Source organism: Aythya marila (genome assembly GCF_965140915.1).
Source record: "Aythya marila genome assembly, chromosome: 11".
NCBI lineage: Eukaryota > Metazoa > Chordata > Aves > Anseriformes > Anatidae > Aythya > Aythya marila.
This window is the reverse complement of record NC_139052.1, coordinates 11,961,834-11,987,653: the sequence shown is the minus strand read 5'-3', so window position 1 is coordinate 11,987,653 and position 25,820 is coordinate 11,961,834. Positions and strand designations below refer to the sequence as shown.

The 25,820-nt window shown below is 37.8% G+C and overlaps 1 protein-coding gene across 1 annotated transcript; it reads left to right on the top strand.

Moving 5' to 3' along the window:
- Positions 1–6,990: 6,990 nt before the first annotated feature.
- On the top strand, positions 6,991–25,361 carry BNC1 (basonuclin zinc finger protein 1; the record flags this gene model as incomplete). The annotated part of the gene is made up of 5 exons (XM_082769446.1): positions 6,991–7,085; positions 18,862–18,964; positions 19,107–19,342; positions 20,600–22,527; positions 24,680–25,361. Exons 1-5 carry the CDS (start codon positions 7,077–7,079, stop codon positions 25,359–25,361), a joined length of 2,958 nt encoding a protein of 985 aa, XP_082625572.1. The 5' UTR covers positions 6,991–7,076.
- Positions 25,362–25,820: the final 459 nt, after the last annotated feature.

Here is a 25,820-nt window from a genome sequence, read left to right as displayed (position 1 = left end):
GTTACTCATCGGTTATTATATGCCATGGTTTAAACGGTTGAAAACCACTACCTGGTATTAAAGAACAAGGGGGGGGAGGGAAGGAAAATGCTGGAGGCTGTGAAAATAAATACAAAGCTTGGTACTGTAGGTGAAGTGTCTCCTGTATTGGTAGGACTCTATCACCTTTTTTTTTTTGGGGGGGGGGAGTGAACAAAACAATGGCATTAATGTTTCAGGTATCATACTGCCGGCTCTCCTTTTCTTTAACCATGTGAATATGAGTTGCTCCCAGTTTTATGGCAGACATTTTCTTCTGACTTTGACACACCTTTGGCCCAATGTCACACCCTTTGGCCTGGGGGCACAAACATGGTTACTGACTATTCCTTTTATGACAACACAAAGTCTCTGGAATTCTGTCTAGGCACTTTAAATCAGATAGCATAAACAAGTCTTTCTCCCCATTGTATTTCTGCCTGGATCATCACTATATCTTAAGTGAAATTACTGGTATTCTTTTGATAAACCATTAATGCTAGGAAGGGGGGGGGGTGGATTTTTTTTTTTGTTAATTACTAAATCTCGGTGACAGACAGAATCTGCCTGTTAAAACTTGTGTTGTAATTTGAGGATTAAATGCTGCACCTCTGAGAAACATCAGTATCAAAACTGATTTGCTCTAAGAGATTTACCGTTGTTAGAGGCTGCAGTCTGACAAAGTAGATTCCTTAATAACAGAGTTAGCAATTAAATGTTTTATGCTCCTCACAAGACTTACAAGATGAGAGGGCAATCGCTAGAATTGTGCAGAAAGGAAAATGCGTAGCCAGTACAGCTCCCACCTTAATCCCTGCCACCGAAGGACTTCAGCTCCCATTAATGTTTGGCTGTTAGATAAGATTTGAAAATTGCATTTTGCTTGATAACCTTTCTTATCTAGCCCGAAGGTTTGCAGGTTCATATTCTCCTCTGGCACCTTTATGCAGCCCACCCCAAACCACACTGACCATGTAAAGGGTGGACAGAGCTGCGAAGAACACTTGGGTATCATCCACACTGCATCCTTTCCTTAGAGCACTATCTCTGGTTGGGTAGACATGTCGTATATATGATAAAGTGATACAGCTTTTTGCCATCCTTTTAGATAGAAGCTGCATACTTCTTCGCAGTTCAAGAACTTAGAAATGGAGAAAGAAAGAAACAGAGTCAGTGGGTAAGCCAATTTTCTTTCTAACAGCCCAGGGGTTAGGGAGAAATGGAAGGAGAGAGCCAAGAAAAGTCTGTAAGTGTCTAAAGCTGTTCTGATTCAGGCAGGTCAGTTAAAATATACTTACTTTGAACAGTGATGTGATGCAATTCATATTTTCATAACAACTTTTCCATCTTGATATTCACTGCGTATATATCTATATATATAAAGCTTCTATATTTCTATGTTTTTAACTAGGTATATTTCTAGGGGCTAGACAACTTCAAAGTTGATGCTTTTTTGGCCCATTGACAAGTTTTAGTTCCAAATACAGATTTGGATTTGAAGCCTGTCCCTCCTTGAAGTTTGAATTCTGTGGACATTACTTCATAAAACATTTTAAAGAAGATAAGGTCATTATGTAAGCTCTTCGTGATCTCTTTTCCTGTACTCTTCAGTTATGCATACTGAAATCCAAGCATAGAAAGCACCTACTAGGCAAGAAGGTGAAAGGTAAAGTGTTTAGTTTAACATTTTTAGCTGGCAAAAAGACAGAGAACAAAGAATAGGAACAGTCAGTGAGTTTGCAAATGGCTAATAGTTAAACTGGGTGCTCCAGGCTTCGGAGTGGGTCAGATGGTGTTTATTAAAAATCTGGGGAGGTTGGAGAGAGTACAGAAGGAATGCTGCTTACAGAGAAGATACATGTTTTAGACTCATTAAGACTCTGAATTGTAAAGCTCTCCAAAAAGATCTAATAAACCTACCTGAAGAGCAGATAAAACTGCTGAAAAATGCAAAGTAGAGCATGCTGGAAAGAAGTAATCTGGAGTTTTCATAAATGCTGTCAAGTCCTGGAATGAAATTGTAAGCATTCAACAGAAAGCCCCAGTTATCAGAAAATTGGATGAACTCATCTGTATGGTATATGTGAGCAATGGATTAACTCTATTGCTTTCATTAGAAAAGAGAAAATGTTGTATTTATGTTTGTCACCAAGTACTTGCTAATTGTGTGTCCCTTGCTTTAGTATAAAGCTGCATTAAACAGAGGAAACTAAAATGGTAGAAAGCAAAAGAATAGAACAGAGTAATGTTAAAGTATGTTAATGCTCTCAAAAAGTCAAATGGGACAGCATATCCCTTCAGGTGATCTTATGACATCTACCAAAAAAAAATTAGCAAAAATGGGGAATGAGAACAGGAGAATGAAAATACACAATTCCAAAAATCACTGGAAGCTGGGGAAAGCTTTGCTAGGAAGATCAGCAGTAGGACCACCTTGATTAACAAAGAGATTAATAAGATATGACATGAACAAATGTAGTGATTAGCACAGAGAAGTCAAGCCATGTATGTTGGTTTATTGTATTTCACGTTTTCAAGCAACATGTTTTAACACCAGTATTGAAAAGCTCTTTCTGTGCAGTGTGTAATTAAGCCATGTTGTATAATTATGGTACCATTCCTGCAGGGAACTGGGCCTTAAAAAAAGGATGTAACTATGTAACCTGAAAAAAAAACAACAACTGTTAGATGGCAAACTTACAGAATCCATTATCAATTTTTTTCAGAAAGAAATGCATTTTGACATAAAGAGATATTTAATAAAAGATGAAAAGAAACTTTCTGTTCAGGTAGCTATTTCACAACTTAACTGCAGGTTTTCTTGATGCCAGTGACTTTCTATGGAGAGGGGATATATCAGTGGTATCAGCTGGTGTTGATGGTTTCTTTATGGGTCTATAATAAGTCTTACTTCAAATATTAGCATCCTGAGCTGTTTTGAGCTAACAAAGGAAGGTAATGGAGTGAACAGTCAGAGAAAAAGTAGTGCTGAAGCAGAGGTATAAATGCAGGTAGTATTAAATAAACTGCATATTTTCTTTTTATGTAATTACACTAAAGGAGATATAAATAGCAAAATAGTGATCAACATTTACACTCAGATTAAACTGTTAAAGGAAAACAGTTATGTACACCATAGCTCAGTATTATCTGCTTGGGCCACCTTTCAAAATCAGCCTACCTTGAGTTGGGTTTCTCTGTTGCTTGCTTAGTTGAGAACTGGAGTGCCATACCCAGACCTTCCACACACCTTGAGAAAGCTTCTCACGTACTCTATGGCTTAAGCTGGCCTTGTTGTACTTGACAAGTGCTTAAATAAAAAGCAGTATGCAGAGTTTAAAACTATTTTGTCATTTGAAACCCAGATCCCCAAGTGTGTTTGTCTTGATGGCAGGACCATGGGTTCTCTTCATTTTTTAAGGTCTTTTTCCTCTTTCCCTCCTATCTCCCCAGACTCTTGGGTCCCTTCAGCTCTGGACAAGTGTGTAATTCTTGTTCCTGGTGGCATTCCTTGCTGAAAGGTGCCCCACTGCCCATCTGTATGATCAAGGGGCAGACCATTAGTTCACATGTCTTTTGTAAGGTGAAATGCTTGATCCACACCTCTCTCCAAGGCAATAAGTGAGCAGACCATTAAATTAGCACGGAGATCTTTGCCAGCACTGATTTAAGGAAGAGGGACATAGTGTATTACGTGTTTGGAATTTAGGCTAAGCAGGCAGGACACAGAGGTTAATGCCATTTTGTAGCTAACTCTGGTAGAAAGAATTTGACACAGACAGTGTGTGCTTGGGGAAGTTACGTGTCCCTTTGCATAGAGCACACAGCAGCAAAAACCAAAGCTGCTACTAACATTTAGATTGTGCTTGAATAGTTTGTGGAAGGTCTTTTTAAAATGACTTTTTTTTCTTTTGTTTTGGAATCAGCCATCAAATCATGATTGAAAAAAGCCAAGAGAAACGTTTTTCTGGGGATGACATTGCTCTTTTGTCCTACATCACGCTATCTCAGTTGCAGTGATTCCCTATGATTAATACCTACTTTAAAAAAAAAATGCTAGATACTAAAATCAGGTAAGAGCAGCAGCTTTCTGTCTGTAACCAGTTCCATGTGTTGGAGATCTTCTCAAAACTGTGAGTACTCTGGAATGTGGTGAAGGAGTTTTAGCACTTCACAATCTGCCCTACATCCTCATATGTTCGTGCTGCTCTGAACACAGGCTGAGACATGGCGAAGGAGAGGCAGGCTGGGGCAGATAGGGAGAGAAAGCAGCTTTCTTTGGGCTGCCTTGTTACGCCATGATTCTAGGTGTTTACATTTGGACTTGCATGGATTTCAGACCTGGGAAACCTTTTCTTTTGCCCTCAACAGTGTCCCTAAGAACACAGATAGATGCCTCGGTTTCCTCAAGGAGCTTGCAACTCAAATGCGATTAAAAAAAAATAAAAATCAGAATTGCAAAAATTGCAATAACTTGCAAATAGCAATTTGATATCAGAGTCCCAGATCGAACCCAAGACCTTTGGCTCAAGCCTGGGGCTCTGTCCTGAAGCTTATTTTTTACCAAAGAAGCTATTTTTCCATTAAATTTCACTGCTGGAAGAGGAGTTATGGGAGTCACTGTCTGGTTTCAATTTTGGTCATTCTTCAAGATACATCTTGATAATTTGTTCTGTACAAGCAAGCTTGAACTATGAATCAGCTGAAATTACTGCAAACGCTGTTAGTGTGCTACAATTTCTTTAAAAGTTGACCTGTAAATACAAATTGTCTCGAACGTGTCACATTATGCTAGAGATCATTGGATTTTACTGAATGGAGCACAGGTAGTAAAAGGCTGAAAAAATGCTAATCAGTAATAGAGAATAGTTGAAAAAGAGCAAGATTGGAATATGTTCCCATAAAATATTAATTGAAAAAGCTTGAACAATGAAAATAATGCTTAAGAGACTGTTAGTAGATAATTAATTAAGAAAAAAGTCAATTGGTCTTAAATTGTTTGCTATGGATAGTTAGCCCATTTAATAAGAATTATCATCTTCCAGGCAAATGGCAGATAGCTAGTAAATAGGTTTTTCCTGGGAACTGGCTGGAGGGGAGAACAGCTCTCCACACAGCTGACTTTTAGTCACTTATCATTTTGAAGTAAATTCAGACCTTCTGGCGGTTTGTGTAATCTTAAGCCACTCTTTGTTGGAGAATTCTCAATCAGGTAGACTCCTTAGCTACACTGCTGTTTGTTTCATTAAGAGGAAAATACAATTTTAGTAACAAGGTGTGCCTTTGGCTTTGAGTTATCATCATGAGAGGGCAGTTCGGGTTTTCCCTCCCTACAAAGCATAGGCTTTTAAAACCGCTCCTAAGAATCAGCTCAAATAGCATCACGTGGCTGTGATTTGGTGGATGCTTCGTCCTACAGCTCGTAGGACCACTGATGATGTGCATGGAAGAGTCCTGGCATCCTTGGTAGAGCCCAGTGCTGGTAGAGGTGGCCCTGGGCTGAGCTCTGCTAGGGGGGGACCTATCGGTGGTTGACTCTTTGCACACTTCAGTGTTGTTTTTTTTTTGGCAGAAATATCTGGCAGGCCACACTGAGAAACTAAATCCCCCTCTCTTTTTCTTAGTCTTTGTAAGTAGTTCAGTTGGAGAAATAAGGTATAGAGTGGAGAAACCTATGGATTCAGGGAAAGCGTATGCTTCATGTTGTGCTCTGTGGGCCCAGGTTCTGGTATTGGCTTTAAAATTGGCTTTATCTGGCCTGCTTCCAGTCACTGTGGTGGAGCTGACAGTGTCTTTACTCCAGTATTTGGTAAAATGTAAACCAGGTTCTCTCCTTAAGCATTGTGCATATATCTAGCAAATAATAAATAGGATTAGAAGACAAATTACCCAACAATTATTTGTTACGTTAGCTCTCTTCTCCCTACAGCCATCTTATTTCCTGCTGCCTTCCCTATGGGATTACAGGTATTCATCTGGTCAAACACTGTCCTGGTATGTTCCTAAAAGGATTCCCACTGAGTCCAGTGAGACTTATTCATGTGTGTTTCTGGGCGTAGCACGGTGTGTGCCTGGCTTAGGAGGGTGCCAAGAAATAATACATAGGAGGCAAAACTAGAGTAGGGAGAAGTGTTTTCTTCGTGGTTTTGTTTTGTTTTTTAAATAGGTGAGAGATGACTATGACAAAAATCCTGTTCTAACTCATGAATGCAACCCAACACCTGAATAACTCAAAACAGATTTTGGCCCAATTACTGGAAAGTAATTCTTCTCCTGTCTTTATGGCCTGTGCTTCTGTTAATAGGAAGCTTCAACTTCATAAAAAGAAATAAAATTCAGCCTTAACACAGAAGTAAGTTGATAGGGGGAAATGTTTTAACTTTAAAAAATACACACCCCACTCAATGAACCTTTAAGACCTGCAAATGTTTAAAAAGAAAGAGAAAAAAAAATCAGCAGCTGCAATTTGCAAAACAACACTCCGACACTAAAAATAAGTAATTTTAATCGTAAGTACCTCGTAGCTTATTTGCAGATAGTTGTACACTCTTGGAAAAAAAAAATGTAATAGGCCTTAGGTCAGCTGCATTGATTTAATGCATTACTTAGGCTGCCAGAGCAGAGGTAGAATCTCCTCGCACTGCATTAGGAGTGCCTCAAGCCTCCGTGACTCCTTTTGATCAAATCTCTGTGAAAGATGAGTGTCATGCCCTCTTCGAGCCAGCTGTGAGGGGACTGCCCTGCGACTGGAGGAGCATGCTGGAGCACAGCACTCCGGGGCAGCGAGGTGAGAGCTGGCTGCAGAGGTGAGAGGCAGACACAACTTCGTACTGTAGGTCTGGAGAACACCAAGGGGGAGGATCCTATTTCACTCCCCTGTGCACAGCCTGAGCATACATCAGACCTTGAGGTGCTCAGAGTCAGACAAGAGTAAAGAGGCGTGTGATGGTTCTGCCTTAGTACTTGTACAGACAGGAGTGTTTCCAGTACTTCTTTGTACAACTCACTGAGGGAATGGGAAACTGTTTTATAGCTCTGGAAACATAAGCACAGTAAGAATGTCTGAGGTAAGGAAAGTTCTTTGCAGTTATATATGAATGTGTGTTTTTACTGTGCAACTTTTACTTGTGGTTATGCACTGTGGAGATATAAAAATTCTTGTAATGGTGTTGTTTTGGGTAATGAACAATGGAGATGAAAGCTGTAGTGAAATGTACTCTCCATTTCTTAATTACTAAAAGATACTGTGAAAGTAGAAAACTACTTTATATTAAATAAATCCTGCTTTTCTTTCTGCTGTGCACTGTAAACAACTGTATGACTTTTCTATTCTACAGTAAGTAATGCAGAATTGCAGGCTGATTATAATAAGCAGAGCCATCACTTGTATAATTGTTTTCCAATTGAAGTAGTAGCATGTAAATCATAAATACTTGACAATGTTTAATTGTAGAAGTCCTCGATATACATTAATAACAATAAAATCTGTGATTTGTGACTCAGATGTGTTCTGACTGAAGTGCTTTAAGCAGATACATTATCATTATTATGACGTATAAATGCACTGAAGAGCAGTCAACAATATAATTTCAGTACGAAGTTCTTTTAAAATTACCAGTAAAGTGGAATCTAATGTATGCCCTTTATATTCAATTTATTGCTGACTATTTAGCATCCAGAAAATAAGGCCGGTAATTCTTTTCTTAGGATCAGTCTGTTTGTGGGGGGGGGGGCAGAGGGAGGGGAGAGAGAGGGAGTGTGTGTGTGTGCATGGGGTTGTCTTCTGTTATTATTATTTTTTAAATATATTGAGCTCATTAAGAGGTTAAATGCATCAGAATATAAGATGCTTATTTAATTTATTTTGATTTTTTTTATCATGTAGAAAAATAAACATGGTTTAATTGTCATCTCATACATAATGAGGTTTTGTTAGATGTGTTTAAGATACAGCATTTTACTTTCTGGTTTATTAATTGGCCAGATACTTCTAGTCCTCTGTGTAAGGAATCCTTGGTTTAAAAATGAGGAGAGGGCAGATCGCTAACCCAAGGGAAGGCTACTGATATATACAGGCTGTGGCTTATCCTTCTGTAAAATCCTGTGGATAAAAAGTGACACTATTCCTTTCTTCCCCTATTTCTTTTTTCCTTTTATTTTTGTATTTGTGTTTTCTATATAAATTTTACAAAATTTATATATGTTTTTCAGTTTAAATAATGTGGGGAGCCAGGCAACTTCCTGATATTTTGTGGATGTGAGAGAGAGAAAATGAATTGAGCTGGTTTTGTTTTAATTTAAAACAAACCATTGTTTGAAAGGCAGTTAGCAGTCAATTTTCACATCTGAGCCGAAGTTGGAGTTTGATGTGCTCATTTAGTTGAGATTGTCGTTTGAGCAATTTATATATAAATTTCTGTAATTCGTGTAACTACTTGGCTTCTTGAACCTCGGGAGCTGATTGTTTGTCTTATCTTTTGGTGAGCTAACTCTGCGTTATGTTGCAAAACCTTGAGGCATGTTGTGTTTCTTCGTGTTCCTGCAGTCTGCAAGTGAAGTCAGCTTCATTAGTTTCATGATGGCACATCAGTGCATGGCTGGTGTTGCCGCTTCCTTCAAGCTACTCCCGGAGCATGATCTGGGCTGCCTTGGTTTGGATAAGCTTGTAAGGATTTGTCAGCCAGATGTGACAAGATTGTCAAGAGGCAAGTAAAGAAGGAGATCTGATATTAATCAGTGCATAGCTTGGAGCCAAACTTTCTCAAATGCAGTGTAGTAACATGTTCTTCTCATTTACTGCTTCTCTTTGTGGCTATAGAACTGCCACTGTCTGAGTTTGACGGTTAAAAGGGATGCCAGCTAATAGTCTTTAATTGTAAGGATACAATTCTAGGTGGGAAAAGATCATATGTTTCTATTTTTAACATCCTCTTTGAAAATACAGTTCTGTTTACTGCAGTTTGCTGGAAAATATGCTAGCGTTATGCTAGACAAGACTTCTTGTTTTCTCTGCTAGTTTTAAAATACTGAAATAGGGGCTTAGTGCTCTGCTCAAGGAATGTGAGGTGGGCAGCCTCCCTTCACTCCAGGTCATGGTGCAAAGTAGGACTTGCATTGTTTGTAACTGCTAACAACAGTGTGCGGTGCCTTTCTTTGTTCTAGTGATTAGAACAAAGTACACTGAACAATACCTTCTCACTTCTTCTCTTACTGAAAATGGATAAAATATTGGCTTTCAAAGAACATATAATGTAATATTACATTAGATCTGTTTACATTATATGCATAATGCTAATAAGGTTTTTTTATATATAACCAGTATAATTCTGCATTTCTGTGTAAATCAAACTTCAGAGTTTTTAGCAGTTGCAGCTTAACCATAGGTGAACATGTAAAAAGTAACTAACCTTATGTTATGGAAAATACCTTCTTGTTTTACTTACTGTAAGGTTTCTTGCTTGATTGATTTTTAAAAGTAATTGTTCTGTTAATTCTTTGAACTAGGGAACCATCTTCAACCTATTTAGAACCATAAAGAGAATGGCATCTGCAAACATATCCAGACGTGCAGGAGAGCTAAATTGTCATGAACGGGCAAAATTATTCCAAATTTTGGGCCATTTTGTGGGCTCGCTATAGCTGGGATGAAATTCTGCCTCCTTAGGCTGCAACAAGATTTGGTCGTTTTATACCAAATGCCTTGACTTCCAGCTTCTGCGCCTGTTCATGGTGTTGTTAAGAAATCTGTTCATACAACATTGAGCATGTCATTCTATTTCCCATCAAGTAAGCCAGTGATTTAGTTTGTTTTTAGTAATGAAGACTCCGCTATTATATTAAATTTTCCTCTGATAAGAACTAAAATATTCTTTTTATTTATTTATTTATTGTAGATTACACTTTTTGCTATATGTTTTTTAAAGCACCTTTCATAGGATTTGGCATTTGTTAAATATTTTCATGCAGATTTGAGCTAAAATTTAGCTACAGATCTTGAATTCATTATTCCAGCAAGAGATCCACAAAATGCAGGGAAGAAAAGCTATTGTTTTGGCCCCCTGGGTCATCTCCTGCCCTTCATGACTTACGTGGTGCAGGAACTCTGTTCCTATGCGCTGTGCAGCCAGCAGATTTTGTCCTAGCAGATGCTACAGCTGAAGTTTTATAGCTTCATCACTTTAAAAAAAAAAATAATAATAATTCTCTGTATCTATTTGCTACTAACTATCTGAAAATCTCTTTAGGGACTGAAATTTCAATATTCAAACTCAAAGTAAACAATATTGAAGGACTGAGCAAAAAGTGAGAAATTCTAATAGAGAGACTTTTGTCATTTTAGGATAAAAAACAGTAATATTTTATTTCCACACTTTAAAACCATGGTAGGATTGTATCTTTAAACAGATACCTGCTTTCTAAAGATCAAAATAACTGTTCCTCACTGTTGATCAGCTATATTTCAAATTTGAATTCAGAAGTTTGGGGTTTTCTTTTATTAGCTGTTTAAACTGATGTCCGAAAGCCGTTTCAAGTTTTTTCACCTGCATTCAATAAAAAGGAATACTAAGTTTTAAATTGTGAAATTACCAATGGAGTTACACTGTTGCATAAAATATTGCATAACTCTGTAGCACCATAGATAGTATCACGTGTATGTGTACAAATACTGTTTGGGTTTAAAATTTATGAAATTGCATTAAATGAAATTGCGTAACACTAAATATTTCAGAGTGCTGTTATTTTTCTTTCATTCTCTATCTTTTCTGTCTGCAACAAGAAGGGGAGGAATTTAAGCATGTGTTATTTTATGGCTTTAAGATTCATGCAGCGGTGTGAGGAGCTGAAAATGTTGGGATTGTCTTTGAAACGTTTATTCACCCATGTTGCGCACATATAACATTCTTTAAACTATGTAAATAGTTAAAGGCATACTTGAAAGGGTTTATATGCTTTAAAGGACTTGCAGTTCATTTATACTAATATTCTTCATTTCTCTTACAACTTGTGCATATATGTAACATTTATTTCTTGTTAATGTAGGACTTGGAGTTAAATATTTAATTAAGCTTTAGATCTTGGACAGATCTGTAGTCTCAGCACTTAACATGGGATACATAACATGCCAGTAGGGTTAAATAGCCTGCACACGGCCTATTTTCTAGTTTAAATAACAGGTAGTGTTTCATCATAACAAATTTCACACCGTTTCTCTTTGGTGACTTATCCTTACCCCCAAACCCTGAGCAGCTTTCCTCATCAGTCTGCATCAACCTGTTATTCATTTCTGAAATACACTAATATGAATGATTTTTTGCTGTATATTTGTTAGAAAGAAAGTTGAGATTTTTGTGATAAATACTGCTTAATAGACAGCAAAATGTAAGCGGTTCTGATCTACACAGAGTAGGGCAGGTACACCATGGGAATTGTAGCACTATAGTTTATTTCAGGGTCAAAAGTAAATAACTGTAAGATAATGATAGGGTGACATTTTTCATTCCTTAATTTGTATTTCTTGTTTTCTTTTCCTAATTGAAGAGTAAAAGAAAAGAGGAGCTAAATATATTCCCCAGTTTGACCAAGCTGTCTGTCAACACACACCTGTTGTTAACAAGCGAGATTAATTGCATTGCAAGCTAATGTATCTGCAAGCACGTTGTTGAATAGCAAAATTGAGCTTTACTGTCCAGTGCTTTTTGTTTAAAGAGTAACAGTTTGTGTGCACACACACACACACGTGCACTCCCATCTTATAATTATTTTGACAGTGCCATTAACAAGAGTTGCCCTAAGGGGCCCTTTAGGGTAAGTGACATGCATGGAGAGTGATTTTCATCCCGCAAGTTATGCTGTGATTGAAGTTTGGCCTCGTTAGTGTGCCGCCTTTCTCAGAAATGTCTCCATTCTGCTTACTCACCTAGCTGCATTGCCCGAGACTGTCCAAAGCACCTCTCCATTAGCTGCTAAAGCTGCTGCTTACCCGCAATTGGCTGTAGGATTTTAAGTCTTTACTTAATTCAGTCTCTTATCTCAGCTACTCATCCTCAGGACTGTTCTCAGTTAGTAAAAGTTCTTAATAAAGTGGCGAGCAACATGTGGACTAGTGGCCCGTAATTCAGAAGTCGGCTAAAACTTTTAAATCCACAATCATGGTTGATTTGACCGTGTGGTACCATCGCATGGAAGCATTGGCTAACTTCATTTGTATCTTACTGAGCTGTTTCGCTCCGCCCCACCGCTTTTTGGCCAGTTTTGAAGATGTTTTCGTCAATTATTACAAGAACAATTAAACATTTTCGGCTGCAGGTGGTAGACTGCACCCGCAAGAGAGAAATTCAGTCCAGTTCTAGCCAAAACTTGCTTTATTAAGCTCCGCAGAGGGAGACAATAATGAGGTAATGTAACCTGCTGCAGAACCTGGGTTGTAAATACTCTGCTTACTTGTATTCTCAGGCTGTAACCATTTAAAAGGAGGTCAGGTTTTGGTATCGGACCCCAAATAAACAATATGGATATACACATAAGGATTCTGGTAATTAATGGGATGTATTCTGTGTATTGTCTAGAAACTGTATTCAAACTTGTGGCCTTTGTGTTCTTTAAGAGTAAAAATCATAACAGAGTCTCCCCACAGAGAAGGTCCAAGTGGGAGTTTAGTGGTATCAGCACCAGCCAACATTTTCAGCACAATAGCTGTTAAGTCAAACTCCTAAATTTGTGCTTGGCCTCTGGAACAAAAGCTTTTTGTCTGGTATTTTCAGAAGTTCTCGTACCTCCAGAGCTCTGTAGGAGCATACACGTTCAGCATGAACAAACACCAGCCCACTTATTGAGGAGCCATCATGGATTTAGGTGTAACCTCATGTGTAGTGGAGCTGGGAAAGGCAAGTTGTGGCCCATCTCTGTCTTTCCCATCTCTATCCTCGTTAGTCTCTTACGCAGAAGACAAGAATTTTGCTAAATTATTTTACTAATAAGCAGTTTGCCAAATGAATCATCTAGGGCTAGCATTTAAACATGTTTGTTAATGGGGAAGGTTGGAGCTATTTGGTCAGTGCTGTTTACTCTGTCACATCCACATCAAATTTTTCTCTACTTAATTGAAAGCTCAAAATGTGCAAAACATCAGATGTTTTCTGGATACAGCAAACAGCAAGGCCTTCTTTCTTCTCATGAGAAATGTTTGTTGCTATTTATTGTGTTTAGTAAATGACTCTAATGGCACTGTTACTTTGTAAGAAACGTTTTTTTGTGAGATGACTGTGGAAAAAGTGTGTGCATCTTACAGGCACCTTTCCCTTATTTTAATAACTTTATAGATTTATTTTAGTCTGAAGTATTTTTAAACTTTGGTGTAGAAACAGAAGAATTTGCAACAACCAAATATGCTTGCAGTGGGCAGAAATTTCATATGAATGGAAAATCTTTTGTTCAAGGGCTAAGGCTTTCAAACACTGCCAGTGAAGGATTATCAGTGGTGTGTAGTCTGTCAGTGTGTAGTGTAGCAGGACAGCTTCGACCTCAACCACAACTGAGGACCTTAAACACATGGCAGAAGAAAACATTGCAGGCCACAGGGCTGGCCACGTGCAGGTTGAAATGCAGGCCAAGTCTACTTTGTCCGGAGTAGCCCTCAGGTAGGCCTTGCTGTCAGACCTGGGTACACAGGTACAGGCATTTAAGTGCACTGTCACTTGTTGAGTGTCTTCTCCCTGCCCGGTGTGTCCTTCCAGCTCTACTAACCCGCAGTGAAGGGTTTCCATGCTCTGTCCCTTCTCCAGCTGTACGTTCTCCTCTTGAAGTGTCAGGAAGAAGAAAATGGCCGGAGCCCTTCCCTGAAGATGCCTCAGGGGCCCTCCTAATGCCCCTCTACAGGCAGCTGGGATTCAGGCCCTTACTCAACTTGGAATATGGTTTTCTTTCAAGGAAAAAAAAATGCTTAATCTAAACTCCTAACATATAATATCAACATGCGGTTTAAGCTTAATTGTAAGGCTAAGTCTCGATGAGTATTTTATGAATTTACCCCATCTGGAGCAGCCCAACACTTTTGGTGATTATACTTGAGGTATACTGGAATATATTTTAGTTCCTGTAAACTGCAGAGAGCTCAACAAAGTAGCAAAAACTCAAGTCAGTGCTATGGAAGAAGAGTAAGGAGGGATAAAAACATACAGGGTGGAATTCTACAAGTGTATATGGGATAGGTGTAAAGAAAAATATTGTTAGTGTGATGCAGATAGACACAGTTGGGTTGTAGTGTGAATGAAATGTAAATTGAGAATTTGCTTTAAATCATGGCAAAAATGATGGACAGATCTATTTATCCATGGAGTATATGCCTAAGGAAATTGGCAAAAGTTGTCTGACCAAAAAAAAAAAGACGACGTGCTAACTTTCTTTGGGAAAATTAGGTGGGATGACCATAGCAGATGTTGCTTGTTGCTAGAAGTCCTCAGTGAATAAAATGAAAAGTGGTGTCTGTTCCATTCTATGTAATGAAAGCTTCCCTCGTGCATTTTTGTACATGTAGCTCCTTTTTTTTTCCTCAAACGTGCATTTTAAATTGGTAGGAATATCTAGTCTTGGTTCCAAAAGATGTTACTATAACATAGCATCAGTGGCACCATTTTGTAGGTAATCTGCAGAGCAAAGCAACGAAGCTCTAGTGCTCTTCATGGGACGGTAGTATCTTGATGATAAGCAGTTTCCAAAGCAAGGAATCACTTTTGTGCAAAGAAGGGGAGGGTTTTTCTTGGATGACAGAAACAAGCGAGGGTGCTGACCCATGCATTACTGACGCTAAGTGGTTCCGGGGCTGTCTGAGACTTGCTCTGCCATTTTCCTGGTGTCTGCACATGCAGTGCTCAGCGAGTGCAGAGAGCCAGACCTGCTTGCTAGTGTGAGCCGAGATCCCTCGCTAAGTCCTGACAGGATCTTCAATATTTATTTCCTTTTTAATTTGGTTCCCAAGCCGGAGTGCTGTCAGACTAGATTCCATTTAACATAGAGTGAGGTTTGATACAGTTATACTTCCATACCATTGGGTAATCACAAACACTCCTATTGCCCATCCTCTTACTGTATTGTTTTAAACCTGTTAGGACGTTGCAATTCCAAGGGAGCATAGGTCCCTGAGGGCTTCAGAAGTGCATAGATGATCACAAACTTATTTTATGAAATGAAGCCTGATTATATACTGAGAATCAGAATGAACTTGTCCCATTAGCTTGTGCTTTTCTTTAGCTGTGAAGGCTGAGAGTGGGTTGAAAAGAAATGTTCAGTAACTTTTGAAGTGTAATCGAAACCACATCAATATCTAGGAAAAAAAAAAAAAAAAAAGATATCAGCAGTCATGACTTTCAGGCAACAGATGTTAAGATTTTTTTCAGTGATTAGTAGTTAGGTGTTTTGCAGAAGCCAGGTTAATGGTTAATCTGGTTTAATCATTAAATTGTAATGAAGAATCACATGCATTAAAAATCCAAAATTCATGTTCTCACAGTCTTGCTGGTAAAACCATAGAAAATTTTATCAGAATTTTCAACTCAAAAAAAAAAAAAAAATGCTAATAATGGATTTGGAAAGGTCCTTTTGTGAGGGACAGAATGACTGGAAAACAATAACAAGACCCTTCATGATAGCATAAGATTTTTTTTATTAGTTTTTATTTTAACATCTGCTTTATGTTTCTGGAAACAGAAATGAAATAATAAACCTGAATGAAAAGGTTGCACTTAAAAAAAAAATCTACTTTAATTTCCCTCTACATTTCCAATCCTTTAATTATGATTTTGAAGCTTTACGTGTATGCAATATATAAAGTTATTCCTTTGTTCTGTAGAGCGAAATTGTGTGTATATTCCACCTGTTGGGAAAATAAAGCTCATTAAAAGACTTGATATAATTACAGTACCTTAAGACTAAGCACATTAAGGATAGCAGGCTTAACATGCAAAAGACAAGCATTTTAATCTCATGAATTTTTGCCATGTTTCTGTTCATTAAACTCTGATACAAGTTAATTTGGGCAATATCAAAATCCATCTTTTAAAATGTGTTTGTTTTTTTTTTTGTTTTTTTTTTTTTAAGTCAAACAAATAGTGAAGATTTTAAACTGTCCCTCCAGATTATTTTAAAAGTTATTTCTGCCATGTTATATATGTTCTGTGACTATATTAATACAAATGTTTCTGGAAAAGTTTTCGGAAACAGGCTCTGATAACCACGAATAAAAGAAAAAGCTACCAACCTGTAAAACACATTTGTTTCTTCTCAGGGATTCTTGCAAGTAGTTTTTTAAGTTAGCAACAGATACTGATGTAAAGATACACCGATACACCTTTGATACGTTAGCAGTATACAAGCTAACCACTTCTAAGAGTGGTGTCCAGAAGCATTTGGGTATTGATTTGAGGAGGGGTTAATTCCATAGTTTGAATAGAAGGAAAACCATACTCCCTTTCTCTTCATCTCCCTCCTATATGTAAAATAAAATTTGCCTCTTGTATGTTTTCTACTTTTTACACATGAAATCTTCTGCACCAATACAGGCAGACAAATACATGTACCTATAAAGAAAGTTCTTACACAAATCTATAAAATGCAGAATTCCATGTGGTGTATCTTTCTTGGCTAAGTACACAAAATAAGAAGAAAAAAAAGTTGTTTTAAAGGTCAGTGGTTTGTGGAACGTGTCCAAAGGAAAAGGAATGGAAAAAAAAATAATGAAATCTCAATTAACTTATCATAAAGATGCCTTTTCCGTGTACGTATTTCTGTTACTTCTTGCAGAAAAAGGAAGTAATCTTTTGTAATTTTGTCTGGAGAGACTACAAAAGATGCATTCGTGGAATTCAGCTATAGCTTACTGAACTTAGCAGGATTGCCTGTGGAAGGGGCTCAGTCTGTGCAAGTCACAGAACATTATGTATGACAGAGGTAGAAGAAATAAACTGCATTATTAGGTATTTTGTGATAGAAATTAATCATCAACAAACTACACCTTTTTTTCAACCTTTCCATAAGAAATTTATGGCTCTTTATTGTTATATTAAAGGATTTTAGCATCTAAGTGAAAATACATTCTCCATTAAAGTGAAGCAATTCACATCGTGTAGGGTATTGATGTGTACTTTATGACTTTACAGGGAGCACAGAGCTTTTCTCAAGAATTCAGTATTTTGTGATGGCTCCTTTAAAAGATTAGAGGCAAAGTGATTCAGAGGTTTCAATAGCACTGTTGCCACTTGTTCCCATCCTTCAAATAAAGACGAGTCTCAGCATCAAGTCACTGCAGCTTGGAGATGTGCTTGTAAACTAAGTCCTTGCTAAGCCAGCACCTGAGGTTTTAAAATTCCAGATTGTCACGTAAAGCAGTAGGCATTCGAAGTCCTGCACGTGCTTGTTTATAGCAGACTGTTGTATGTAGTATGCTTTTCTGTCCTGAGTCAGTCTAATGCTCCAGGTCAAAAGAAATGCCTGTGGCAAACCCCACTGAAACTACTTTTCTCCCATGTTATTTTCATTTTAAACATTTTCTCTCTCTTAGCCTGATTGCCCAAAAACTTGCTACTTTGTATGTTTTCCAAACTGCTAGTGTGGGGATGCCAGCATTTAAAATATGTTATTTTTTTCTTCAGATCTTGTTTTGCATTTCCATGGTTATTAGTAAGTAGCAAAAGTACCCGCTTTACATAAGACCCTAGGAGCAGGAGTAGCAGCCAGTAGTGGGCATTGCTTTGCCTTCCTTCGTATTGCTTCTCTGTACTTTAAAATATAAACCATTTTGTTTTAAGAATGGAAAATTTCAGACATACATTGCAATCACATAATCTAATAATTTTTGTATAACAGTGCAGACTTCCTGCACGTTAATTTCTTCACTTTCCCACCCTTAATAAATATTCCATTTATGTAAAACCTATTCTCAGTATCAGATCTAAGCAATACGGAATCATAGAAATGCTTTGCTCTGTAGCAATCCCTATGGAGCTTTAACTAGGACCTCAAAATTGTCTGTCTGCCTTCTGTAGCAGATGGGCATGTACAGAAGAAAGCATATATTCCAGGAAGCAAGCTTGTATTACCATGTTGATTAGGAATATCTGAATACTAATTTGATTTGCATTATAGATGACCTTGGTGAAAGTAGAGTAATGCACAAATTGTACCATAAAACTGGTTACTATCTGTTGGTGTGTTCTGTTTCGCCTATTATCTCTCAAGCATTTCCCTTATAAAATCCGACGATTGTAGTGTTTGAAGCAATGGAATACTTGTTGATGAACTTTGCTACTGAGAAGTGTCAGTGGAAGTCTCTTTGGCGGAATGGACTTACTGTGTGGGTACTGCTGGCTGTAAGGAATGAGTCTATGCAAAGCTAGCATATCGCTCATTAGTGCTCCCTATATTGCAATAAAGGGTTCCAGCCTGACTTGCAGAGAATGAGATTTTCATTTGTGTACCTTTTTCAGACTTTTCTGGAAAAAGCAGTGCTTACATGAGGTGCTTATCTTAGGTGAATGCCCAAGAACAGCTTATTGTTATAAAGATGCATCAGCCTAAATGTATCTACAGGAGTGTTGCTTTGTACATATATCATTAAATATTTTGCTTCCATAATATTCTAGTGCTTTAGCAGGTGACTGATTCTATTTATGCAAGACTACCTCTGCTTAAACTCAGGTTTTGCCTGGATTACTTATACAAGCATATACCTATCAATGTGCAATATATTATCTCTGTTTTCATATGGATTTTATGCATGCATTGTATATGTATAATGTGCACGCCCTAGACAGTGCTTGTATATTACCTATCAATCTTTCTATTGATTTCTAGGCTATCCGATGCACTCTGGTGAACTGTAGTTGTCAGTGTTTCAAACCTGGGAAAATAAATCAGCGACAATGCGACCAGTGCCGGCATGGATGGGTAGCACATGGTAATACTTATTCCTGCAGCCTATATAGAACATGCTAGGACCCTCCTCACACACTTTGTGTGTCGCACCCCTCTACCCCAATATTCTTTACATTCAGTTTTAAGTACTCATGTTTATTTATGTTTTATGATTCTCATTTCAGCCCTGAGCAAATTAAGGATTCCCAACCTCTATCCATCAAGCCAGGTAGAAATAGTTCAATCCAATGTTGTCTTTGATATCAGTAGCCTCATGCTATATGGAACCCAAGCCATTCCCGTACGCCTTAAAATTCTGCTGGATAGACTTTTCAGTGTTCTGAAGCAGGAAGAAGTGATACAAATTCTCCATGCTCTGGATTGGACACTACAGGATTATATACGTGGATATGTGCTACAGGTATTGAACTAAGAGGGGTTTTTTATAACTATGATAGTTAAGTCATATTTCAGAACTTTTTCTCATTTAATATTATCAGTAGTTCACAATGTGTTAACAATGTGGTACGTCTGAAAGGCAGTAATAGTCTGCCACAAATATTGCACCACAAAAGGAAGGGTGGACTTCTGGTCAATGCTCTCTTTTTACTCATGCTTAAGCGAAATCTTTCTGTTTTGCTTAAATCTATCAACAAAGGTAACCCAAGATGTAAAAAAAAAAAAAAAAAAAAAAGTTACTGGGAATGTGTCAAAGTAACGGCTTCAGACTTAGATCACGGTATTATTTAATCGGTGAGTTTACTTTAATACAGCAGAATAATACTGTGACAAATAAATTTGCCATCATTTCAAACACCAGGGACAATCTTCATCTCTGGTATAGTGCTACTGACCTTACTGGAGCTACACTAAGGATGAATTTGGCCCTGTGTGCTTACACTGATGTTACTCCTTGCTACTGTGGAAGTTACCTTTTATGTAAAGTAACATTATGATCTTACATTATGACACAAATCAATATTTAATGGTCTTGATAATCTTGCTTTTTAGTGTTAGGATTAAAAATATGGAATCAATTACCTTGAACCTCTACCACATGAAAAATTTATAATGTTACGTTCTTCATCATCTTAGAAACTCTTACATGCACTGTGAAAAATCTCAGTAGGCCATCAAATACATGTTCTGTGATAAAATATTTATTGTAGTTATTGGGAAAAGTTAGGCATAGCTAGAGTTTGAAAGAACTCCAACACTCCAGTGTAATTACAGCTGTGCTCTGTGAACACTGGCAATAGATCAATACAGGTTCATTTGTTCTCTGATCTTAGTTGCTTGGAAGATTATTAAACTTGCAATGAAAGAATACTTGACTTAAATGAGGAGCTAAATCTTGGTCTGATTGCTCCATCTCTGCCATCTGTAGTTACATGATACTGTTGTTCAAATGATGTGTGTCTTAATTTTTGTGGAAAAAAATAGTTTATTGGAAAGTATTACTGTTAGTTCAGAAAGAAATAATATCACCAATGTGGTAAGATTTGATGAAAATATCAGAGAATTGCCATTAATCTCTCATTAAATAGAATCATTTTATGATTTTACTAGACATGAATTCCTAGCCTATGAAAAAAATAATAGAGAATGGGGGGAAAGGGGTTTTCTGTTTTCCTGAACTAGTATTTCACTCATTTAATATATATTTTTTTTGCTTTAGGATGCTTCAGGAAAGGTACTGGATCACTGGAGCATAATGACCAATGAAGAAGAACTGGCTACTTTGCAGCAATTTCTTCGTTTTGGAGAAACTAAGTCTATTGTAGAGTTAATGGCAATTCAAGAGAAAGAAGGTCAATCAATTATAATACCACCACCAACTGCTAATTTGGATATTAGGGCATTCATAGAGAGCTGCAATCAACACAGTCCTAATTTTTCTGCTTCCTTGGACAAAATGAGCCCCACCAACATTCATCCCTTTGAGAACATTGTAAATAACATGGCTTTCATGTTGCCATTCCAGTTTTTCAGTCCAGTGCCTCCACCTTTGATAGGTTCACCACCAGAAAGACACTTGATTGATCAAGGTCAGGACCATAGCAATGAAACTAAACAAGATGTTCATATGCCATTTTCTGAAAGCAGCTTCTTAACTTCTAGTTCTGCACCATTTCAAGTTGACAATGAGAGGAGCATAAATGGTCCAGATGTCACCACTAAAACAGAAGATGATGCCCTTTTAAGTGATTCCAGTTCACATAATACAGCAGCAAAGCTTGAAATGACAGCACTATCTCCAGAAACCAAAATGAAATCTGTTGAAAAAAATGGCGCTGGGCCAAGGAAAGGGCGTGTTTTCTGCACTGCATGTGAAAAGACATTTTATGACAAAGGTACTTTGAAAATACATTATAATGCTGTTCATCTGAAGATAAAGCACAAATGCACAATTGAGGGCTGCAATATGGTATTTAGCTCTTTGCGTAGTCGAAATCGTCATAGTGCAAATCCTAACCCCAGACTCCATATGCCAATGAATAGAAATAACAGGGATAAAGATCTAAGAAATGGTTTGACCCTTGCTGGACCTGGAGATAGTAAAAGGACAGAATTTACAATTTTAACTCCAGATAGCAGAACTATTACCAGCTATGCCAGCTCTTGTACAGACGCAAAGGGTCAGGCTGGATTTCCCAGTATTGGACAGAATGGTGTCCTCTTTCCAAATCTAAAGACAGTACAGCCTGTTCTTCCTTTTTATCGTAGCCCAGTTACACCAGCTGAGCTTGCTAATACTCCAGGTACTCTTCCTTCTCTGCCTCTCGTTTCTTCCTCAATACCAGAGCAGCTTATTTCAAATGAATTGCCATTTGACATGCTACCTAAGAAGAAATCTCGTAAATCAAGTATGCCTATTAAGATAGAGAAAGAAGCTGTTGAAACACCTAATGAAAGCAGTGATGTTGCCAGTTCTGAAGATGATACACGTCTGCAAGTGGTAAGCGATGGAGAGCTTGAGTCCTGTGAGCATAAGATAGAGAAGCGGGTGACCGACAGGGTGGAAAATCACCCCCATTCAGGTAATTCATGGAAATCTGTCTCTGGGGTAGAGGGCCCAAAGTATTTTGAATCTGTCTTTGCGCCAGATAACAAATACATCAAGGATATCTCTGAAAATGAATTGCATCACTGTGAGAAAGAGGTTAAACCAGAAGAAAACCAACCATTAAAAATAGTTCCCCATGAGATTATATATGAAGATCCAAAACACCACCACAATGATGTTATAAAACCAGTGACTGAACCCCCCATGTATATTAAAGAGCAGTCAAAGCGCAGGATTCCTAAAGATGACTGCCCTGAATTGCAACACCACTTGCTGACCGGGGGCTTTTTCAGCACTTTGTCAAACAGGGGTGCTGCCATTCCTTGTTTTGAAGACTCTAAAGATATGGATCATGTCAGTCAACATGCACTAGGGATTCAGAAGGAAGAAAGCCGCTTTCATTGTGACATCTGTAAGAAGACTTTTAAAAACCCTTACAGTGTAAAAATGCATTTTAAAAATGTACATCTCAAAGAAATGCATATTTGCACAGTTGAGGGCTGTAATGCTGCTTTCCCTTCTCGTAGAAGTCGAGACAGGTAAGAAATTATAAACAAAATTGTATTTATTTTACCATCACAATGGAGCCTAATTTGAAATTAAAATGAGTGTTTGAGGAATGGAGCCTGCAAAGATTTTCTGTGTATCCTCGTATAACAGGTACGATAACTTATCAGAACATTCGTGAAATGAAAATCCATTGAAAGAAACATTTCCTTTCCACTAGACTACGAGGTATTAAATAAAGCCATGAAAATTTCATAACTGATAAAGTCTTCAATAGTTGAGAGAATACTTTAGAACATAAAGGGAAAGCCACAAGGGTATGAATTCAGCAATTTTCCAGTAGATGCATGTGTGGACTTATATGTTTAACGTGTACTTTCATGTGTATTTTAATGTATACAGTTTTCTTTAATGAAAAAGCAATGAGATCAATTCAGGAAATCTTCACTTATCTTTGTCCTTGCATTATGCAAGGATTTTGAGCAGACAAAATCTTACAGGAAAAAAGCGCATAAGAAAGCACGATTACCCTATGTCAGTACAGAATTAACGTTACGCAGTGCTAGTTGAACTAATGCTATCTGGTGTGTATATACATAGGTAATGCTTTAATGTGACGATGCATACTAACTCCTAAACAATACCATGAGCTTATTCAGTTTACTGTTAACTGCAGTATTGTGTTGCTGCTAGTCATTTTATTTTAGTCTATTATGCGCATAGGCTGAGAAATAAGGAATTGAAGCTTTATTGTTGACCGTCAGTTATGTATCTGAATGGATAAGTAATAGATAACAAACCTGTGTCAGTGGGACTAAGTCTTGTATTTTCTCTAACGCTCCTGTAACAGTGTTACAGCAGATCTTGGCTGCAGAAAGCATGCCTGGATAGTAGTTCAGAGTGACACAAGGTTTAGATTGTCTGTAATCTGCTAGGAGTACTGGAGCCAGCTGATGCAGTCCAGAGAGAGGATGAGCCAGTCTTTGAGGACTGGCCGCTGCATCTGAGATGCACAGATTCATCTGCTGCTGGCAGGGCTTCATACCCTGATCTGCTGCCTGCATCTTCCCAGATGTGAATTCCTTTCCACTCTAATTGTGATATGGGCCACAGGAAAGAAGGCCAGCAGGAAGATTTGCAGTCACATGCCACAAATTCCTTTCCAAACCAATATATTCAGTCAAGTTTTAACATAGGTGCTTTTGGAAGTTTTTTGTTTTGTTTTGTTTGTTTGTTTGCTTTTTTGTTGTTGTTGTTTGTTTTTTGGTTTTTGTTTTTGTTTTTTTTTTAAGGCACAAAAGACAATCCACAAGAAAGTTCACAAGCTTTATGCAAAACAATAGTTATTTGGAACAAATTTTCAGAAGTTTCTAGACTTGAACATAGAGTGCTGTGCATGCAGGTGCAAAATATTTCTATGCCCTTTTCAAACAGTTCATGGTTTGGATGAAACTGGCTTAGGTGATGGCTAGGGGAAAATGAATGTTTTCCCTGTCTTGCAATAAATTCAGTCTTCTAACCAGGGTCTGGAGGTTCCCAGTGAGCTGATTGATAATATTCAATGAACAGCAGTGATTTGTATGCTTTGGTGGTTTTAAACCGAATCCAGAGATGCCCATTCAAAAACTGCAAGTTGTATAAAATGCAGCATTCCTTCATTCAAGGATATTCTTTTCAAGGAAAAGCTCTGTACTGATGTTTAGCTGCATCCTAGTACACGATTATAGTACTTAAGAGATCATCAGAGATCATCAATATATTTTGCAGACTCAGGTGTCACTCCTTTCCTGCTTTGTCCACTGGGGAAGGATCTCATTTCCTCTTGCCCTCAGTCCATTCTCTGACCTCAGTTCAGTATACAGAAGTTTTTTAGTCTGTTCAACAACTCTTTTAGACGCAGCACTAGATCTAGTGGAGTGAACAGCTATGCACAATGCGGGAGAGAACCTAAAACATTGATTTCTGTAGTTATTTCTGATATATGCCAGTGTAAGCAATTTCAGATACCCAGTCACATGTATAAATCATCTATGTGCACTTCCACTGCAGCAGTTGGTCAAATTAGAAGCACACAGTTCATGCATGCTACTAAATATTGATTTTTCTCTTTGTTAATGATCCTTATGAAATAACTGTTAAGTGAGGCAAAACACTTTCTTGCTAAGCTTGTCTTTGTTCTTTTAGACATAGTTCAAACCTAAATCTTCATCATAAGCTTCTGACTAAAGATACACTGGAATTCAACAACCATTTCAATGCAGCATACCTCTTGAAAGACATGGCTAAGGAGTTTTGTCAAGATGTCTCTTTAAAGCAACATGTTGGACATACTTCTGTAATCTTCAAAGGAATGAACAGAACAGGCAGCTTGGTTTTTCCAATGAGCAAAATTAGAGAACCCTGTTCTGAGAGTTACGGATATGATCCATTGAATGATGGAGCTGTTCTGGATCTAAGCACTACTTCCAGCATTAAATCTGAGAGCAGTGCTCATTCTTCTTGGGATTCTGACGGAGGAAGTGAAGTGTGCACCATGCCCTTGGATGATAGTGATGAAAGCTGTGAAGGACCCAGCCTAATGCCTAATGATGAACTCTACCAAGACTGTACTTTAATTGAGAAAGCTAACCAGAACTTTATAAATTTACCTTCCAGTTTGCCAATAACTTGTCATATATGTCAAAAAACATACAGTAATAAGGGAACTTTCAGGGCTCATTACAAAACTGTGCATCTCCGCCAACTCCACAAATGTAAAGTCCCAGGTTGCAACACAATGTTTTCATCTGTTCGCAGTCGGAACAGGCACAGTCAAAACCCTAATCTGCACAAAAGTCTGGCTGGGTCACCAACTAGCCTACAGTAAGATCGTGCTGATCTGAATTTGTTTCTGCTAGGAATTAATCATTTCAATTAAGGAATGTGTTAAAAATAGTTTTGTTTAAACTCATTTGACTTCTAGCCCACTCGACAACCACGGTCAAATTCTTTTCTTCCTTGTGTGCTCTCCGGCAATTTCATTTAGCAAAGCTTGGTACTATAGATTTTGTGCAATTGTTTAGTTTGATGTAAAGTAGTTGCGCTTCTGCAAGGAAAAGAAAGCAGTTTTGAAATGGGGAAGATATGGAGTCACTGACTAAAGTATTTCTGATACCTGTGAAGTATTATTTGCCACAGTAGGAGCTTCAAACGAGAACCGTCATCCTTTTTGTTTACATGTAAAATGAGTTGTTGTGTTGTGTAAGAAATGAGTAACAGTTCCATTGTTTCCTCTGGTTGGGTTGAGAGTTTTGGGGCTACCATTTCATTCCTGAGACCTTAGTCT